This window comes from Carlito syrichta, unplaced genomic scaffold (assembly GCF_000164805.1).
Source record: "Carlito syrichta isolate Samal-C Ts95f unplaced genomic scaffold, Tarsius_syrichta-2.0.1 Scaffold315782, whole genome shotgun sequence".
Taxonomy (NCBI): Eukaryota; Metazoa; Chordata; class Mammalia; order Primates; family Tarsiidae; genus Carlito; species Carlito syrichta.
In genome coordinates, this window is record NW_007259878.1 from 229,204 (window position 1) to 248,857 (window position 19,654).

At 40.9% G+C, this 19,654-nt stretch overlaps 1 protein-coding gene across 1 annotated transcript in view; it reads left to right on the forward strand.

Annotated features, from left to right (window-relative positions):
* NBEAL1 (neurobeachin like 1) overlaps positions 1–19,654 on the forward strand; it is a 211,707-nt gene that overhangs the window by 158,472 nt on the left and 33,581 nt on the right. Inside the window, exons 42-45 of the mRNA XM_008073238.2 lie at positions 738–878; positions 5,497–5,627; positions 8,882–8,991; positions 15,905–16,022. Coding sequence (XP_008071429.2) covers positions 738–878; positions 5,497–5,627; positions 8,882–8,991; positions 15,905–16,022 — 500 coding nt within the window. The remainder of the gene's footprint in view (positions 1–737; positions 879–5,496; positions 5,628–8,881; positions 8,992–15,904; positions 16,023–19,654) is intronic.

Genomic DNA, 19,654 nt, shown 5'->3' on the forward strand with positions numbered 1-19,654 from the left:
CCACCGCAGCCTCAACCTGCTGGGCTCCAGCTATCCTTCCACTCAGCCTTCCGAGTAGCCAGAATTACAGGCATGTGCTACCACGCCCAGCTGATTTTTTGATTTATTGTAGAGATGAGGTCTCACTGCCCTGGCGGGTCTCGAACCCGCGGGCTCAGGCAATCCACTCACCTCAGCCTCCCAAAGGCACGAGATTACAGGCTGAGCCACCGAGCCCGGCTGAAAAAATTTTAAGTAATAAAACTTTTCATTTATTAGTGTGGTGTGATGATATGAATAGAGTTTGATAATGAAGCATATGAACAAGAAATGACTTTTTATTTTTATTTATTTTTTATTTATTTATTTATTTGAGTCAGAGTCTCACTTCATCGCCCAGGCTGGAGTGCAGTAGCACACTCACAGCCATCCCAGCGTCGACCTGCTGGGCTCCTGCGATCCTTCCATCTCAGCCTTCCCATTAACTGGAACTAAGGCGCGCACTACCACGCCTGGCCAATTTTTTGTTTTGTTGTAGAGATGAGGTCTCGTGAAGTTGCCTGGGCTGGTCTTGAACCTGCTGGTGCAGGCAATCCACCTGCCTTGGCCTCCCAAAGTGCTGGGATTACAGACTGAGCCGCCGAGCCTGGCCAGAAATGACTTTTTAAAAACTGTGTTTTCAGCAATACAATACAAACTGATGACCCCTTATGTAATTTACTGTTGCGGTTATTAAATTTTGGTTTTTTTTCCCCCAGATATGAGAATTTTGAGGATCCTATGGGAACTATTGATAAGTTTCATTATGGTACTCACTATTCAAATTCTGCGGGGGTCATGCACTATCTCATTCGTGTAGAACCATTTACCACCCTCCATATCCAGCTTCAGAGTGGAAGGTATGTTTTGAATAAATCAGCTATTTTCTTATGTCTGTATGTTATTGTTGAAAAGTTTGCCTTTGTGTCATGTGCTGTGTAACAGGGCTATGTCTTTTTTTAATTATTAAATTTTATTTTATTATAGAGATGTGGGGTATAAGTAAGGATTAACTACACAAGAAGGTAGCATGCAAGTGAAGTTTTGGCCTCCAACTGGCCCTCACTCCCCCTAGTATAGGACCAGGTACCTTTTGTGTTGTTACCTGCCCTCCCCACATCAGTGGCCAGCGATTACCAGTCCCTCCCTTGTACTAATGTGATTAATGTTTACGTCCCACTTATGAGTGAGAATATGCAGTATTCAATTCTTTATTTCTGTGATAAATCACTTAGTATGATAGTCTCCAGCTTCATCTAATTTTCTGCAAAGTCCATGATTTTGTTCTTTATGGTGACATAATACTCCATGATGTACATGTACCACATTTTCTTTATCCAGTCCACTTTCCATGGGCAGTAGGATTCATTCTGTATTTTTGCTATCATGAATAGTGTTGCAATAAACATGCTTCTGCAGGTATCTTTTTAGTAGAACAATGTATGGTCTTCTGGGTATATTCCTAGGAGAGGGATTGCTGGATCGTATGGAAGGTCAATTTTTAGTTCTCTTAGGAATCACCACACTGCTTTCCACAGAGACTGAACTACTTGTACTCCCACCAACAGTGTAGAAGTATTCCCTTTTCTCCACACCAGTGCCAGAATCTGTTGTTTTTTTAATTTATTAATGATGGTTATCCTTACTGGAGTTAGGTGGTATGTCATTGTAGTTCTGATTTGCATTTCTCTGATGATTAGTGAGGCTGAGCATTTTTTCATGTGTCTCTTGGCTACTTGTATGTCTTCTTTTGAAAAGTGTATTCATGTCCTTTGCCCACACTTTGTTATTTTTTACTTTTTCTTTGTTTGAGTTCCTTCTAGATCCTGGATATCAGGTTTTGTTTAATCTCCTCTATTAGGTTTTGATTCAGCTAAAAATAGCTAAACTACTTTGAGAATGAGTCATTCAAACTGGCTCACACAAGTGACTTTTAAGGAGAATTCCTTTTTCATTGTTATCCCCAGTGGACCTTTGTGATTCTTACTGTTTTGAGGAATCTATCAGAGCTGTAGAATTAGATGTGATTTAGAGTTTAAGCCATCTGCCGAGAGTCTGACCTAACCAATATCTATGCCTGTGTAGTCCTAAAAGTACTTATTAAGAGGAATGAAGGGAGGGAACAATAAGAGACTTTTACATCGTAACAGCAGCTCAAACAGGTCTTTGATACCACTGTTTACACAAAACCCATGAGTACTATAATCTACCTGTCTCACACTCTCTTAATAATCCCAAGAAAACTAACTTCTCCATGAATCTTCAGTGTCTCCTCCAGTAGCTTTCTACTTAAACTACTTTTGTTACCATATGGTCTTATTCTTAACAGCCATTTTGCCTTCCCCACTCAATCAAGAGCTATGTAAACATTGCCTATTCTCTTTCCATGTAGCTTTTATCTTTCACAGTTAGCCTGGTTCCCTTATCCCTGTATTAGAACAATAAGCCTTGGCTTTCAAGAAGAGACTGGCCCCAAATCACTAAACATCCCCAGATTTAAACTTACCATAATAGCAGGTACTTTCCCCCATAACATGCAGTAAAGTGTAACTGAGTCTTTTCACCTTGTAATGATTTTATGACTAAATTATTTTTTTTCAAAGCTTCAAAAACAGATTCAGAGGGCACCATTGACAAGTAAAAACTGCGTATCTAATAAAGGACTTGTATCTAGAATATATAAAGAACACTTAAAAGCCAGGCATGATGGCATATTCCTTTAGTTTCAGCTTCTTAGGAAGCTAAGGCAGGAGGATTACTTGAGCCCAGGAGTTCCTGTCGTTGGGCGCAGTGGCTCACGCCTGTAATTCCAACAGTTTGGGAGGCCAAGGCCACAGAATTGCCTGAGCTCAGGGCTTGAGATCAGCCTGGACAACTTGGCAAGACCTGATCTCTACTAAATAATAAATTAAAAAATTAGCCGGGCATGGTGGTGTGCGCCTGTAGCTCTAGCTACTTGGAAGACTGAGGCAGGAGTATTGCCTGAGCCCAGCACATCAAAGCTGCGGTGGCTGTGAGCATGCCACTGTACTCCAGCCTGGGTGACAGAGACTCCAACTCAAAAAAAAAAAAAAAAAAAGACAACTCAATGTAAAAATGGACAAAGAATCTGAATAAACATCTCTTCAAAGAACAGAGGCAAATGTCCAAGAAACACACAAAAAGATGCTCAACATCATGAATCATCAGGGAAATTCAACATCAAAACCACAAAAAGATACCACTTTATACCCACTATGGTGGTGAAAACATAGCTAGTATTGATGAGCACGTTGAGAAATACTGCTGGTGGGAATGTCAGATGGTATAACTTTTGCGGAAAATAGTCTGGCAGTTGCTCAAAAGTTTAAACATATAATTACCATATAAGCTAGAATTCTATTCCTAGATACATACCTAAGATAACTGAAAACATATGTTCACACAAAAACTTGTTCACAAATGTTTATAGCAGCATTATTTTTAACAAAGAAATAAAAATCCAGATGTTCATTTGCTAATAAATGAATAAATGTGATACAACTCTATAATGGGATATTATTTGACCACAAATGAATAAAAATAATGAAGAATTGATACACATGCTACAACATGGATGAACCTTGAAAACATTGTACTCCCAAAGGCGCGGGATTACAGGCTGAGCCACCGAGCCCGGCTAGCGTTTCTTAATGGAGTGATGAGAATGTTCTAAAATTGATTATAGTAATGTTTGTCCAACTGTGAATATACTGAATTAAACCACTGAAGTGCCCACTTAAAATGAGTGAGTTATATGATATGTTAATTTTATTTCATTTAAAACTATACTTCTTGATTGTGGATATACCACCATTAGACTTGGTAGATGTCTGCCTATAATTAAATTCAAAGTTCTGCGAAGATCAGCTCTGCCTCAAACCAAGATTAGTAAAAATGAAAAAAGAGTCAAATTAGTCATCAATGTCATGTTTACTCAAGGCCATTATGTACTTACTAAATAAAACTGGGAAAGCAATCTCAAAGGAAATAAGAGAGTTGTGTTTTTTGAGATTATGGAAAGCATATTACAATTGCAGCATGACCACTTGGGTTTCTCCTAACTACCATAGACTCTGAATACCCATGACAAAACTTAAACATATATAATTAACCCAAGCACAGTGCTATGCGTCTATAGTCCCAGCTACGCAGAAGGCTAAGGTGGCGGGATTGCTTGAGGCCAGGAGTTCCAGGCCGCAATGAGTTGTAAGTGTGCCTGTGAATAGTCACTGTACTCCAGCCTGAGCACCATAACAAGACCCTGTCTCTAAAATAAGAAAAGTAAAATTAATTAGTTAAAAATTAAATTAAATTAAAATAATAGTATATGCAAGTAAAATATAAAAGCTTTAGCCACAGAGCTATTTCTCTAACTTACCCTCTGGTCTTAAGCAGAAGAGTCTGTGAAGATATTCATGTATCAAAGATTAAATCAGCAACATTCCTATAGATCTATTAATCAAGTATATGAGTACTATAATGTTTAGTTATATTAAATTCTGTGATTTTAAAATATTGAAACAACATTCATTTTCTTTTTGTTTTTTTGAGTTGGAGTCTCACTCTGTCACCCAGACTGGAGTGTAGTGGTCGCTCCCAGCCACCGCAGTCTCGACCTGCTGGGCTCCGGCGATCCTTCCGCCTCAGCCTTCCAAGTAGCTGGAACTATAGGCGCGCGCTACTACACCTGGCTAATTTTTTATTTATTGTAGAGATGAGGTCTCGCCAAGTTGCCCAGGCAGGTCTCGAACCCGCGGGCTCAGGCAATCCACTCACCTCAGCCTCCCAAAGGTGCGGGATTACAGGCTGAGCCACCGAGCCTGGCTAACATTCATTTTCTGTAATACATTTTTTTTTTTTGAGTCAGGGTCTCACTCTGTCACCCATGCTGGAGTACAGTGACACAGTCATGGCTCACCACATCCTTGACCTCCTATCCTCAGATGATTCTCTTACCTCAGCTTCCCAAGTAACTGGGACTATAGGCACATGCCACCACACCTGGGTTTTTTTATCTTTTATTTTTTTTGTAGTGATTAGGTCTCACTATGTTGCCCAGATTGGTCTCTAATCCTGGCTCAAGCAGTCCTCTAACCTCAGCTTCCCAAAGTGTTGCTGCAATTACACTGCACCCGGCCCACTTTCTGTAATAAAAGTCTCTTAAAATTATGTTTAGTTTCTTTGAAATTTTTCTCCATTGTAATTTGATTTTCAGTTATTTTAAGTAAGGTGATACTGGTGATTAAAGTTATAGTATTTCATTCCTGACAACAAATATGAAAGATTAGTTATCACAATAAGGAGAACAAATTATGTGTTTAGACATGTAACAGGAAGACTAAGAAAAAAGTAGCTCTAATCATTAGGAAACCTGAAGGGATCTTGAAGGGTTTTTTGTCATGCCTTGTTGTTGATCTCATTCAGTATTTACTGTTCTCTTTCAATTTCCACATGCAGATTTGACTGTGCAGATCGACAATTTCATTCCATTCCTGCTACCTGGCAAGCTCTCATGGATAATCCATATGATGTGAAAGAACTTATTCCTGAATTCTTCTATTTCCCAGAGTTTTTGGAAAATCAAAATCGTAAGAAATAGGGGATTAAAAATTTGACTTAGCAGGTCCCAATGGAGGAGCCTCAAAAATGTCATTCAAGACATTTTTATGATGTCCTCTAGAATTATGTTCATTCTGTCTGTGGATCACTCAGTAATTGGGCTTAACTCACAGTACCAGTTTTACTTTCCAGGGAGCAGCTATAGGGAACTAACATACAAATTTGAATTGGTAAGAGAATTTGTCAGATTACAGTGTTTACTAGAGAAGCAAAAGTGGCCATATGTTATTTCAGCCATATACTCACTTAGGTTAAAAGTCTTTGAGTTAGGTAAGGTAAGGCTTTAGACCAGCAGGCTGTGGGTCTATGAACCAAATCTATGGGTAAACTCATATTTTTATATATAGTTTGGTTGTAACACAGCCAGTTCATTTATGTATCATCTGTGTATAGCTATTTTCTTTCTTTGTTTTTTGAGTCAGAATTTCACTGTCACCCAGGCTGGAGTGCAGTGACAGGCTCACAGCCACCACAGCCTCAGCCTGCTGGCCTCAGGCGACCCTTCTGCCTCAGCCCTCCAAGTAGCTATAACTATAGGCATACGTCACCACGCCCAGCTAATTTTTTGATTTATTGTAGAGACGAGGTCTTGCCAAGTTGCCCAGGCTGGTCTTGAAACTGTGGGCTCAGGCAGTCCTCTCACCTCAGCCTCCCAAAGTGCTGGATTACAGGAGTGAGCCACCACGCCCAGCCGTATGGCTTCTTTCAAAGTGTAACAGCAGATTTGAGTAGTTGTATCAGAGATGGTATCATTCACAAAGCCAAAAACATTTATTCTTTGACATTTTGTAGAAAAAGTTTATTAACTCCTGATTTAGAGCATAGATGAAAAGGCATATTGAAAATAATGACAAGGTCTAAGTTACTATAACATTTGAAATTTTATATTTTTGATGTAGAGAAGCTTGAAGCTAAATACATTTTTAAATGCCCAAATACTTTTTCTATGAGGTAGTTTTATATTTACTTTTAAGTACAAATAAGGAAGTTGGCAAGATTTTTACTATTGGCGATCTTTAAGGAGATTCCACAGTGTAAAAGGGTCATTACCAACTTTTTTTCCCCTCTCTGAATATGTAATGTTAATGTTTGGCCCTTTGTTTATTCAGTAGAATTGTTGAATATACTGAGGAGAGCATATCCAGGGCTTAGTATCACTTTGATCGTGTACTTGGGAGCAGGCTGGGCATCTTATCTCAGAGGTAGGCAGTCAGAACTGGTAACTTTTAGAAAACCAGGTAAATCTTTTGACAGAGTCTGATCCTATACTGTCAGTCAGCCACTGGACTGGAGCCTTCTAAAGCAGTGTGTCTAGACTAAGAGGAGTGAGCAGGCTAACCTTGGTGGAAAGTTACAGGTACTCTTAGCGTGACAAGTTGTGATATTCATCAGAGCCTGTTGCTGTCCTTGACACTACATACCCTGATGGCCTCACTTCTAACTCTGCATTGCCTGTTTGTTTGAAATAAGCTGTGTGGTAGAAAGCAAATACATCAGAATGCCTTCAGAAAATAATTTCATAAAACCAACTTAGAATTGCACAAACAAGGAAATGTTAGTATTTCCTATAATAAAAATCCTGAGGTATGGTGGTTTCAGATAGCTAAACATCAAGGGTAACTTTTCTCTGTATTTTCACTCTGCCATTTTGAGTGTTTTGGCTTTGGTTAGTTCTCATGATTACAAATGCCTAGTGCAGTTTCCGCATCACAGGCAGATACAACGGTATCTTGGAATGGAGTGGGACTGTTCATCCATTATGTCCTTTTTGAAGTGTGAGAAACTCTTTCTCAACCTCTCCTCATTTTCCAGAGCTGGGTTGTATGCCAACCCCTAAACCAGTTGCCTGGAATGGGCATGAGATAAAAGACAGAGATGGATATTTAATGAAATAAAGGTTCTACTGGCAAATAAGAAAGGGGAATGGCCATCAGATGGATAATGAACAATACCTGCCACACAGTGACTGGTTTAACACAAAGCCAAAGGCCCTGTGCATCCTATCATTTTGTGACATTTAAACCTCTCTCCAAGGACTAGTCGCAGTGGCTCACGCCTGTAATTCCAGCACTATGGGAGGCCGAGGTGAGAGAATTGCCAGAGCTCACAGGTTCAAGACTAGCCTGGGCAACTTGGCGAGACTTCATCTCTGCAATAAATCTAAAAATTAGTTGGCGTCATGGTACATGCCTGTAGTTTCAGCTACTTGGAAGACTGAGGCAAAAGGATCAACTGAACCCAGCAGGTCGAGGCTGCAGTGGCCATGAGCAGTGTGCCACTGCATTCTAGCCTGGACAACAGAGTGAGACTCTGACTCAAAAACAAAAAACAAAAATCCTCTCTTCAACTTGGAACACACTGGTATTTTAAGGCCTTCTTTTTTGAGAGTCTTTTGTGTTAACAGTCTCTCCCTCCCCTAACACATTGTATGAACAAAAAATCTCACATTTGGGAAAATTTTTTCAAAATACCATGTTCTAACCATATGTATGAACAAATCTTTTTTATGCAAGTATCTATTCAGAATAGTGGTGTGTAAATATATTATTCTTCCATAACATAAATAAAGCTCTTTAAATCAGTGAATTTAAGGTACATTAATCAGAAAGCTCTACAAAGTTATATTTTATAAATTAATCATTAAAGGGATTATGTTATTTATTTCTAGCATAGGAAGAAAATGTAATATTGCATTAAGATGAAAGTTGTAGCTATAGTTTCCTCTACTTTACTTAACAAAAAAATTAATTCTTATTCTGGTTTACCTTGTAGTAACTAATTTAAAACTTTTTTTTTGAGTTAGGGTCTCACTCTGTTGCCCAGGTGGAGTAAAGTGGTACAGTCACACCTCACTGTAGTCTTGAACTCCTGGGCTCAGGTGATCCTTCCGCCTCAGCCTTCTGAGTCACCACCACACCAAGCTAATTTCTTAAGTTTTTTGTGGAGATGGGGATCTCACTATGTTGCCTAGGTTGATCTTGAACTTGTGGGCTCAACCAATCCTTCCACCTCAGCCTCCCAAAGTGCTGGAATTACAGGCATGAGCCACCATACCCGGCCATTTTTTGTTTTTTAATTAACTAATAGAATGTTTTTCGACTGGTAAGAATTAGAGAAGAGAGAAAACATCCATTTTGCTTAGGAATGTGCTCTCATCTATATTTGTTTTACTTCATTTATTTAAATCTAAAATGATTTGATATTTTCTTTTTACATGTCTTAGAATTTAACTTGGGTCGTCTACAAGTTTCCAAAGAACTAGTAAATGATGTCATTCTCCCCAAATGGGCTAAGTCAGCTGAAGATTTCATCTGTAAACATAGGAAAGCTCTGGTAAGATTCTTGTGTTTAGTTATAAGACAGATTAATAAGATAAAGATGTATTTCTTAAAGGATAAAGTTTATGTGACTATTAATTATTTTTCTATATTAACTTGTCATCTATTATATATGCTGTTTTTAAAAAGTATACTATGGTAATTTGTTTTGAAAATAGGAATCTTCTGATACAGTGAGACTGTATATAGTCCCATGAATACATGCCAAAATATTATTATTTCAGTTCTATAAGATGTCTGCCTGTGTATATGTAACTCTTCTAGTCACCAAACTAGTGTAGTTTGATGTTTTACAGATTTCACGTTTATTTCATATCTAACAAGAATGAGTACAGTTTTGTTTTTTCTGAAGAATTTCACTAGGCTTCTAATATAAAACAGAGCTAAATTCTAAATGCCACTTTAAAAAATGTATTAGTTTTCAGTTAAATTTCCAACTTGGAATTGAAGGACTCATAAGAGTCAGTTTACCATTGATAATTCTGTTACTATCTTGCTTATGATGCTGTTGGCTCCATTTTTTTGCCACAATAACCCACTTAGTTCTCTATCTGAACTGAAATGTTGGCAGACTCTGAAGCTAATTAGGCCAATACTTGGAAACATTCCTTGTCATTAGTAAATAATTATCAAATTTACAAAATTCTGAATTACTTTATAATATTTGTAAGCAGTAACGCTATGCATGAATAAGGAATTGGGGGGAAATAAAGCAACTTTGAAACATGGCCTTTTACTTATTAGCTAGCCAGAAACTTCTCAGGACCTCTTCTATTGTGCTAAGACCTAAGTCTAGAATTTGAGGAAGGATGTACCTTGTCAACCTGCAATAGCAGACAGAACAGTGGCTTTACCAAAAAAAAAAAAAAATGAGTTTAGTGGGCATGGTAGTTCACACCTGTAGTTCCAGCTACTGGGAAGCCTGAGATGGGAAGATCGCTTGCGTCCAGGAATTTCAGGCCAGTTGGACAACATAGCGAGACCTTGTCCCCTGATTTAAAAAGTGAGTTTATTCAGTAATGAATAATAAATTGCAATCTGATAATACCTGTGCCCTGGGGAACCATTGGGGACTAGAGATGTGCCCATGTAGGCAAAGGAAGATGAGGATTTTTCATAGTCAGCCTTCCTACAGGGCTCCCCAAAAGTGCAAAAGTGGAAGCTTCCATTATTTCTTAAAAGTTCATGGTCTCAGCCAGGCACAGTGACTATCACCTGTAATCACACCCCTTTGGGAGACTGAGGTGGGAGGATCCCTTGAGGCCAGGAATTTGAGACCAGCCTAGGCAACATAGTGAGACCTCGTCTCTACAAAAAGTACAAAAATTAACTGGGTGTGGTGGCACATGCCTATATTCCCAGCTACTCAAGCAGATTAGACAGCAAGATCCTCCTGAGCCCAGGAGGTTGAGGCTGCTGTGAGCCATGTTAGTACCCTTGTGCTCCAATCTGGACCCCAAAAAAGTTCTGAACTATTTTTTTTTTTTTTTTAGTCTCACTCAGTCACCCAAACTGGAGTGCAGTGGCCGCTCCCAGCCACCACAGCCTCGAGCTGCTGGGCTCTGGAGATCCTTCTGCCTCAGCCTTCCAAGTAGCTGGAACTAGAGGCGTGCGCTACCATGCCCAGCTAATTTTTGATTTATTGTAGAGATGAAGTCTCGCCAAGTTGCCGAGGCGGGTCTCGAACCATCAGGCTCAGGCAATCCACTCACCTCAGCCTCCCAAAGTGCTGGCATTACAGGCTGAGCCACCAAGCCCGGCTAGTTCTGAACTATTATAGCATCACTTCTGCCACTTTGTAATGGTTAAACAACAACAGTATCAATGCCAGATTTAAGAGGAGGAAAATTAAACTCTACCTCTAAAAGGTAGAGTGAAGCGAAGCATGGTGACTAACGCCTGTAATCCCAACACTTTGGGAAGCTGAGATGAGAGGATTGCCTGAGCCCACTGGTTAGAAAGAGCAGCCTGGAGAACATGGCAAGACCATGTCTCTACAAAAAAAGTCAAAAAATTAACTAGGCATGGTGGTGTCCTACTTGGAAGACTGAGACAGAAGGATGGCCTGAGCCCATCAAGTTGAGGCTGCATTGGCCGTGAGTGTGTCCCTGTACTCCAGCCTGGGTGACAGAGTGAGGCTCCGACTCAAAAAAAAAAAAAGAAAAGAAAAAGGTAGAGAGAGAAAGAATTTGCAGATATCTTTTTTTGGGGGAGGGAGTTAGAGTCTCTGTCGCCCAGGCTGGAGTGCATGGCGCACTCACAGTCACCCCAGCACTGACATGCTGGGCTCCGGTGATCCTTCCACCTCAGCCTTCCAAGTAGCCGGAACTACTGGTACACACTACCACGCCTGGCTAATTTTTTTTTTTATAATTGTAGAGATTGTAGAGATCTGGCCAAGTTGCCTGGGCTGGTCTCAAACCCTCAGGCTCAGGGAGTCCACTTGCCTCCACCTCCCAAAGTGCTGGGAGCCCACCCTGTAGCCATCTTTATTTGGGGTTTTTTTGGGTTTTTTTTGAGTTGGAGTCTAACTCGGTCGCCCAGACTGGAGTGCAATGGCCACTCCCGGCCACCGCAGCCTCGACCTGCTGGGCTCCAGAGATCCTTCCGCCTCAGCCTTCCAAGTAGCCGGAATTACGGGCATGCGCTACCACACTCGGCTGATTTTTTGATTTATTGTAGAGATGAGTTCTCGCTGCCCAGGTGGGTCTCAAACCCGCGGGCTCAGGCAATCCATTCACCTCGGCCTCCAAAGGCGTGGGATTACAGGCTGAGCCACCGAGCCCGGCGTAGCCATCTTTAATCACCTACATTCTACCCACTTGTCACAAATTATTTCCATTCCTCCTGCATGCAAGATATACTCACTTCGTCTCAAGATATTCTTCCCCCCAAACTCTCATCTCATTAAGGAAGGAATTGGCAAACTTTCTGTAAAGGGCCAGATAGTATTTTTGGGGGTCTGTTGGCCATAAGGTCTGTGTCACAGCTACTCTGTTCTGCTGTTGTAGTGTAAAATCAAACGGAAGTGACTGTGTTCTACTGCTGATCCCAAATCTGAATTGGCCCCCAGGCAGTTATTTGCCCCCCCCCCCCCAGTTCAGGACCTCATTATCTAAATCAAGTCTGTGTGTAGATGAAACTACTCAGGTTTGGCGCCTCTTGAATCTAAAGCCTGAACTAAAGAGGCAAGTTATCTACCTCCATAAAACAACAGAGACATGAAAGAACAGAGCCATAACGGACATTTGGTTTGAAGTGGGGAGGAGAACAGCAGACTCCTAGCAGTCACTGGTTTATAGCAATTCAGAATTCCAGTAGGGACGTGGTCTCAGATCTTTGGGGGACCCAGTTCTGTTCCTTGAGAGTAGTTCTACCTTTAGGTTTTGATCCTCCCTCCCCCGTCTTCTTTCTGTTCCGTAAAAAAGACCTTTGTTTACATGAGTGTCTTTCTTAGGCTCTTTTCTACCCATAATAAGTTGAAAACCAAAGATCTCTCTTCTTTTTTAAACAGATTCTGCCTCTTTTAGTCTGAACTAGTATAATTCCATTTAAGACCTTATAGGTGGCCAGGCTCAGTGCCTCAGCCTGTAATCCCAGCACTTTGGGAGGCCTAGGTGAGTAAATTGCCTGAGCCCGAGGGCTCAAGACCAGCCCAGGCAACTTGGTGAGACCTCGTCTCTACAATAAATCAAAATTAACTGGGCGTGATAGCACTCACCTGTAATTCAGGCATCTTAGAAGGCTGAGGTGGAAGGATCGCCAGCACCCAGCAGGTTGATGCTAGGGTAGCCGTGAGTATGCCACTGCACTCCAGCCTGGGCAACAGAGTGAGATTCCTATCTTGGGGGGAAAAGAAACCACCTTATAGGTGTCTTATGTTTCAACTCTGTTGGACAAAAGTCCATATTACTTTACAAAATAGTCCCCTCTCTTCTTTGGGGCTGGATGAGAGGCTACTATGGAAAGATGCCCTTAAGAATCTTAGAGTGATGGTGCGTGCCTATAGTTCCAGCTACTTAGAAGCTACTTTGAAGGCTGAGGTGGAAGGATCACCTGAGCCCTGCAGGTTGATTCTGCAGTGTCTGTGAGCATGCCACTACACTCCAGCCTGAATAACAGAGTGAGATTCTGACTAAAAAAAAAATATATTAAACCCAGAACTCTAATCCGAGAGAGAGAGACCACAAAGAGCCAGCTCCGATGCAAACACAAGAGGGTCTTTATTCAGGCTCTAGTCTGGGCTCACGTATGAAGCTGGTAGTGGCTTCAGGGACGAGAGCCTCGATCCAGTATGGCAAGTAGTTTTTATGCACAATTACAGAGGGAGGGGAAAGAACTTTAAACTTGATTTTATATGATGGGTAATTTCTCCAAATGGGTACGGGAACACTTGGTATTGGTAGGTGCCTCTCGTGGGCTGTAACCTGACTGCCCGTGATTGACAGAAACCCACTTAACGGGCAGAGTGGAATGTCAGATAAGTTAGGTTCATACAGTCACAGTGTATAAAGTAACTTGAGCAAGCAGGCAGGAGGTTACACTAGCGCCATTAAGTCTGCTGATGCACACTGAGGAATGCTTAGGAGGGCTTGTTTGCTTAACATTTACATAACATAACATGGTCATTATGGAACAACAAAAGCCAAACTTAACAAAGTTTTAAATATGAATGCTGCAAACACATACAGTGAATGTGGGGTAGAAATTCATATAGTACTAGTTCTAGGAATTTATAAAATATCGCAAACGTCTTATAGCAAGGCGGTTTTTCTCAAAGTCTTTGATTCCCTCAGGTTTACATAGCCACTGCGTGTAAATTAACTTTGGCATGGAAGCTGGTGATTTAAATCAACATAGAGCCCACCTATAGAGCAGCTAGCGCCTCGGAGTCTACTGCAATAGCAAAGGAATGTCTGAAATGGGCTTATCGCTTTAACATTTACATCCCGTTGTAAAAGCAGAAGTCAGCATGGCAATTGGGACTGACAATGCTTAACCCAAGAGTTCTAAATACAAACACTACTTAAGACATTATATAACTACACCATCAGTCACTACCCGGCACTCGACATATACCTAATTCTACGGGGTCTGAGGTAGGATTTAAAGTACTAAGATTTCATAAAATACAATGAACATGAGGTAGGAATACACAAAATATATAGTAAACATGAGGTAGGGATATATGAAATATAGTGAACTAAACACTACTTTTACAGCAAGTATGGCTTTTTAAGTTTCTTGGTTTCTTGGGTCTCTCAATAGCATGCTCTTAACCTAAGTCCATGGTATAGTTCATTACTGTATAGTTTATTACTGTCCTCTCAAAAAAATCTTAGTTACTCTGTTTTCTAGTTAGTGGGTCTGTGGAGCACAACTTTAAGTCTTACTGAGACCTCAGTGGATTTACAGCTAAACCCTTGAAATAAACTTTTGCCTGAGGCCGTATTTTAATGGTAACATTCTGATTTGATTATTGCCTTAGGCCATTTCTTATTTTGAGAGTCTTTATATTGTAGAGAGCCTGGTAATGAGAATTGATTTTATTTTTGAACCCAGCAAGATCTGGCTCCTTTCTGTTTTATTTAAATTATGCTTGAAAATTAAATAGTTCACTTTTTTAACCCATCTTACTCCTCTCATACTTTATGATAGGCAGTATAGGTGCCATTTTATTTATTTACTTATTTTTGTGCCCTGCTCCTCTCCCGCCCCCCCCCCCATGCCATTTTAAGTGGTACTTTAAAATACTCTGCCTGGAAATCTTCACTGTCACATTCATGAGTTCATTAGGTACCCTATCTTTCATGTAACCAAAACTTGAGTCCCTTTTTCTCCTACTTCAATAAAATTTTTCTCAGCTGGGCTTGGTGGCTCAGCCTGTAATCCCACGCCTTTGGGAGGCTGAGGTGAGTGGATTGCCTGAGCCCGCGGATTTGAGACCTGCCTGGGCAGCGAGACCTCATCTCTACAATAAATTTAAAAATCAGCTGAGCGTGGTAGCGCATGCCTATAATTCCGGCTACTTGGAAGGCTGAGGTGGAAGGATCGCCGGAGCCCAGCGGGTCGAGGCTGCGGTGGCCGGGAGCGGCCACTGCACTCCAGTCTGAGCGACAGAGTGAGACTCCAACTCAAAAAAAAAAAAAATTTTTTTTCTCACTGTCTTTCAAGTTATCTCTAACAGGTTCTAGGAAGTCTCTGCCTGCCACCAAGTCCACCTCTTGGTAGGTGGGTAAGATGACGAGGGAATAATTTGCTGCCATTTTTTTCTACCCAAGTGTTATTTCATTATTTCCTTGGATTGATCTCTTTTTTAAAAATTCAGTTTCCGCGGGTTCGAGACCCGCCTGGGCAGTGAGACCTCATCTCTACAATAAATCAAAAAATCAGCCGGGCATAGTAGCGCACGCCTGTAATTCCGGCTACTCGAAAGGCTGAGGCGGAAGGATTGCTGGAGCCTAGCAGGTGGAGACTGCGGTGGCCGGGGGTGGCCACTGCACTCCAGTCTGGGCGACAGAGTGAGACTCCAACTCAAAAAAAAAAAAAAAAAATTGAGTTTCCACACAGTTTTTTCAATGGAAATTTTGTCACAGAGATGCATTTCACAGCTGTCTTTTAATTTGTTGTTGATATTCTGACTGTTATTAGCATATTTATATTTTCTGTACTCATTATGGTTAGGAGTTGCATGACAATATTAGTAGTAAATACGATATCTACATGATAGTAGATATGAATAATCAGGATATGTAATAAATATTGAATAAATGCTTAACATTTTGAGATAATTTTTGCAGCTGGAAAGATTTGTATGTAAAAATGTTTCATTTGCTCTTTTTTAAAGAACTGAACTTATGTTATAGTTGGAAGGTATCTATTAATTATTAAATTTGTTCCTGTTTTAGGAGTCTGAATATGTTTCTGCTCATCTTCATGAATGGATAGATCTGATCTTTGGCTATAAACAGAGGGGGCCAGCTGCAGTAGAGGCACTCAATGTTTTCTATTACTGTAGTTATGAAGGTATAAGCTTATCTGCTTTTCTCTTGCTTTGTTTTGATAGGAACTATTGTTTAAGAGGGGGGAATCCAGAGAATCCTGGAATTTATTTATTAACGGTTGTGTATTTATTGTTACATGTTTAAACTTCAGTCACCTTCAAAGTATTCTCCATTGGTACAGTGCACCTATCAAGACACTTTTGCCACTGCACAAAACTGTTTTGAACTCGTCAATTTTGATGCCTTTTAGTTCACCTCTATACCACATTGGCAAAACATTTCCCTTTGAGGACTTTTTTTATCGGAAAACAAAAAACAAGTTGCTCTAGGCAAGATTAGGTAACTAGGAAGAGTTCGTGCCATTTTTTTGGTCAAAAACTGCTGAACACTCAGCACCTTGAGGGCAGGTGCTTTGTCATGGTGGAAGAACCAGTTATCTACTTGTCACAACTTGGGATGTTTTTTTCTCAAATTGTGATGCCGCCTTCTCAAAACTTCCACATAAAAACTTTGGTTGACTGTTTGATCTGGAGGAATAAATTCTGGGTGTACTACAAGGGACCCGCCCATCAAAAGATAATTCTGTGGTTTTTTTGGGTCTCCCCCCATGTGTTTGCACATGTTATTTTGGGCCTATTTAATATGAAAGTCTACATTTAAAAATCTATTTGAAAGATTGACGGCCGGGCTCGGTGATTCAGCCTGTAATCCTAGCACTTTGGGAGGCCGAGGCTAGTGAATTGCCTGAGCCCGCGGGTTCGAGACCCACCTGGGCAACTTGGCAAGACCTCGTCTCTACAATAAAATAAAAAATTAGCCAGGTGCTGTAGCGTGCACCTGTAGTTCCGGCTACTTGGAAGACTGAGGTGGAATCATCACTGGAGCTCAGCAGGTCAAGACTGCGGTGGCCGGGAGTGTGCTACTGCACTCCGGTCTGGGTGAAAGAGTGAGACTCCAACTCAAAAAAAAAAAAAAAGAAAGAAAGATTGAGAGACTGCTGGGTTTTTTTTGTAATAATAGTTAATTGTATATATGCAAATCTGAGTATAAATGTCAGTTATTAGTATCAGAAAGTCTCTGATAGTCTCTGACATATGCATCCTATATATTTATTCTACATTAAATATTCAGTGTGAAATTTTTAGCAGGCTTTGAAAGAAGGCCTTTAAAATAGCAAATTACGGCCGGGCTTCGTGGCTCAGCCTATAATCCCAGTACTTTGGGAGGCCGAGGTGAGTGGATTGCCTGAGCCCGTGGGTTCAAGACCCGCCTGGGCAACTTGGTGAGACCTCATCTCTACAATAAATCAAAATGAGCTAGGCATGGTAGCACACCCCTGTAGTTCCAGCTACTTGGAAGGCTGAGGCAGAAGGATCGCTGGAGCCCAGCAGGTCGAGGCTGCGGTGGCTGGGAGCGGCCATTGCACTCCAGTCTGGGCAACAAAGTGAGACTCCAACTCAAAAATAAACAAACAAACAAACAAAAAGAAATTATTCAAATAATAAATAAGGTTTAGCCTAGGCACGATGACTCAAGCTTGTAATCCCAGCGCTTTGGGAGGCTGAGGTGAAAGAATTGTCTGCACCCACAGGCTCAAGACCAGCCTGGGCAAGTTGGTCAGACTTCACCTCTACAATAAATAAAAAAATTAGCCAGGCATGGTAGCACACGCCTATAGTTCTGGCTACTTGAAAGGCTGAAGTGGAAGAATCGCCTGAGTCCAGCAGATTGATGCTGGGGTGGCCGTGAGTGTGCATGCCACTGCAGGTCGAGGCTGCGGTGGCTGGGAGCGGCCATTGCACTCCAGTCTGGGCAACAGAGTGAGACTCCAACTCAAAAAAACAAACAAACAAACAAACAAAAAGAAATTATTCAAATAATAAATAAGGTTTAGCCTAGGCACGATGACTCAAGTTTATAATCCCAGCACTTTGGGAGGCTGAGGTGAAAGAATTGTCTGCACCCACAGGCTCAAGACCAGCCTGGGCAAGTTGGTGAGACCTCAGCTCTACAATAAATCAAAAAATTAGCCAGGCATGGTAGCACATGCCTATAGTTCTGGCTACTTGAAAGGCTGAAGTGGAAGAATCGCCTAAGCCCAGCAGATTGATGCTGGGGTGGCCGTGAGTGTACATGCCACTGCATGCCAGCTGGGCGATGGAGTGAGACTCCAACTCAAAAATAAATAAATAAATAAGGTTTATAGATAATAAGGATCGGGAACATTATCTGATGGCTTTAAAGGAATAAAATGTCATTCTTTCTTTTTTAATTCTTAAGTAGAGCCAGTAGTTCTAAAGATTGTGAATAAGTTGTAGTTACATCAGTAGAATCAGAGACATTTGAGGCTTTTTTCTTCTACTGTTGACAGGTTAAATATGGGATGCCCTTTTAAATTTGCATTTCAAATAAGCAACAAATAACTTTTCAGTGTAAATATGTATAATAACAGAAATTGCTTTCCTAAATGCAAATTTAACAGAGGATCCAGTATATTTATTTGCTAAATCTGACAACCCATAAGTATATTTGGAAGAAAAAAATGTTTCCTAATTGCAATGAGATCTCTTTATATTTGAGACATTCAACATTTGAGACATATTTGTATACTAAAAAATTATTCATTGTTTAGCTGAAATTGAAATTTAAGTAGATAACTTGTATTTTTGTTTGTTAAATCTGAAGCCCTATTTTGTTTGTTAAATCTGATAGTTGGGCCGGGCTCGGTGGCTCAGCCTGTAATCCTAGCACTTTGGGAGGCTGAGGCGACAGGATTGCCTGAGTCTGCGGGTCTGAGACCCGCCCAGGCAACTAGGCGAGACCTCGTGTCTACAATAAATAAAAAAAAACTAATCGGGCGTGGTAGCGCGCACCTGTAGTTCCTGCTACTTGGAAGGCTGAGGCGAAAGGATCACCAGAGCCCAGTAGGTCGAGGCTATGGTGGCCGGGAGCAGCCACTGCACTCTAGTCTGGGCGACAGAGTGAGACTCCAACTCAAAAAAAAAAAGAAAAAGAAAAATCTGATAGTTGACTGATTGGTTGGGTTAGAAGTAATAAAATATAACAAAAAACCAAATACCTCAGCACCAGCTCCCAGGTCGCTCCAGATCTATATTAATAATTTGATCTAAAGAGGAAGTTTGGGAACTAACAGTGGAAGATACAAATCTTGAACCCTGTAGGCCCACAACCCTACCTGGCAGGCCACACAATTTGTCCTGTGGTTTGTATAGCATGGGAAGGCCAGACAGTCCCTTCCCAGTGCCAACTGAGGGACACCAGTACTTTTGGCAAAGACCTTTTGGTCTTAGAGTCAGAGACTTTTAGTAAATAAACAAGCATGTTTTTACCATGCCTTGTACACTCAGGAAGACATGGTCATTAGAAGCTTGAACTTATGTTAGTCAATTACTGTCCATGCAAACAATCCATATTAGTGTGGCTGGCTGAGTATAATTAGAATATTACTTTTCTCAATCTTTTTTTTTTTTTTTTTTGGTTTGTTTGTTTTTTGTGTTTTTTTTTTGAGTTGGAGTTTCACTTTGTCACCCAGATTGGAGTGCAGTGGCCACTCCCGGCTACCGCAGCCTCGACCTGCTGGGCTCTGGCCATCCTTCCACCTCAGCCTTCCAAATAACTGGAACTACAGGTGCG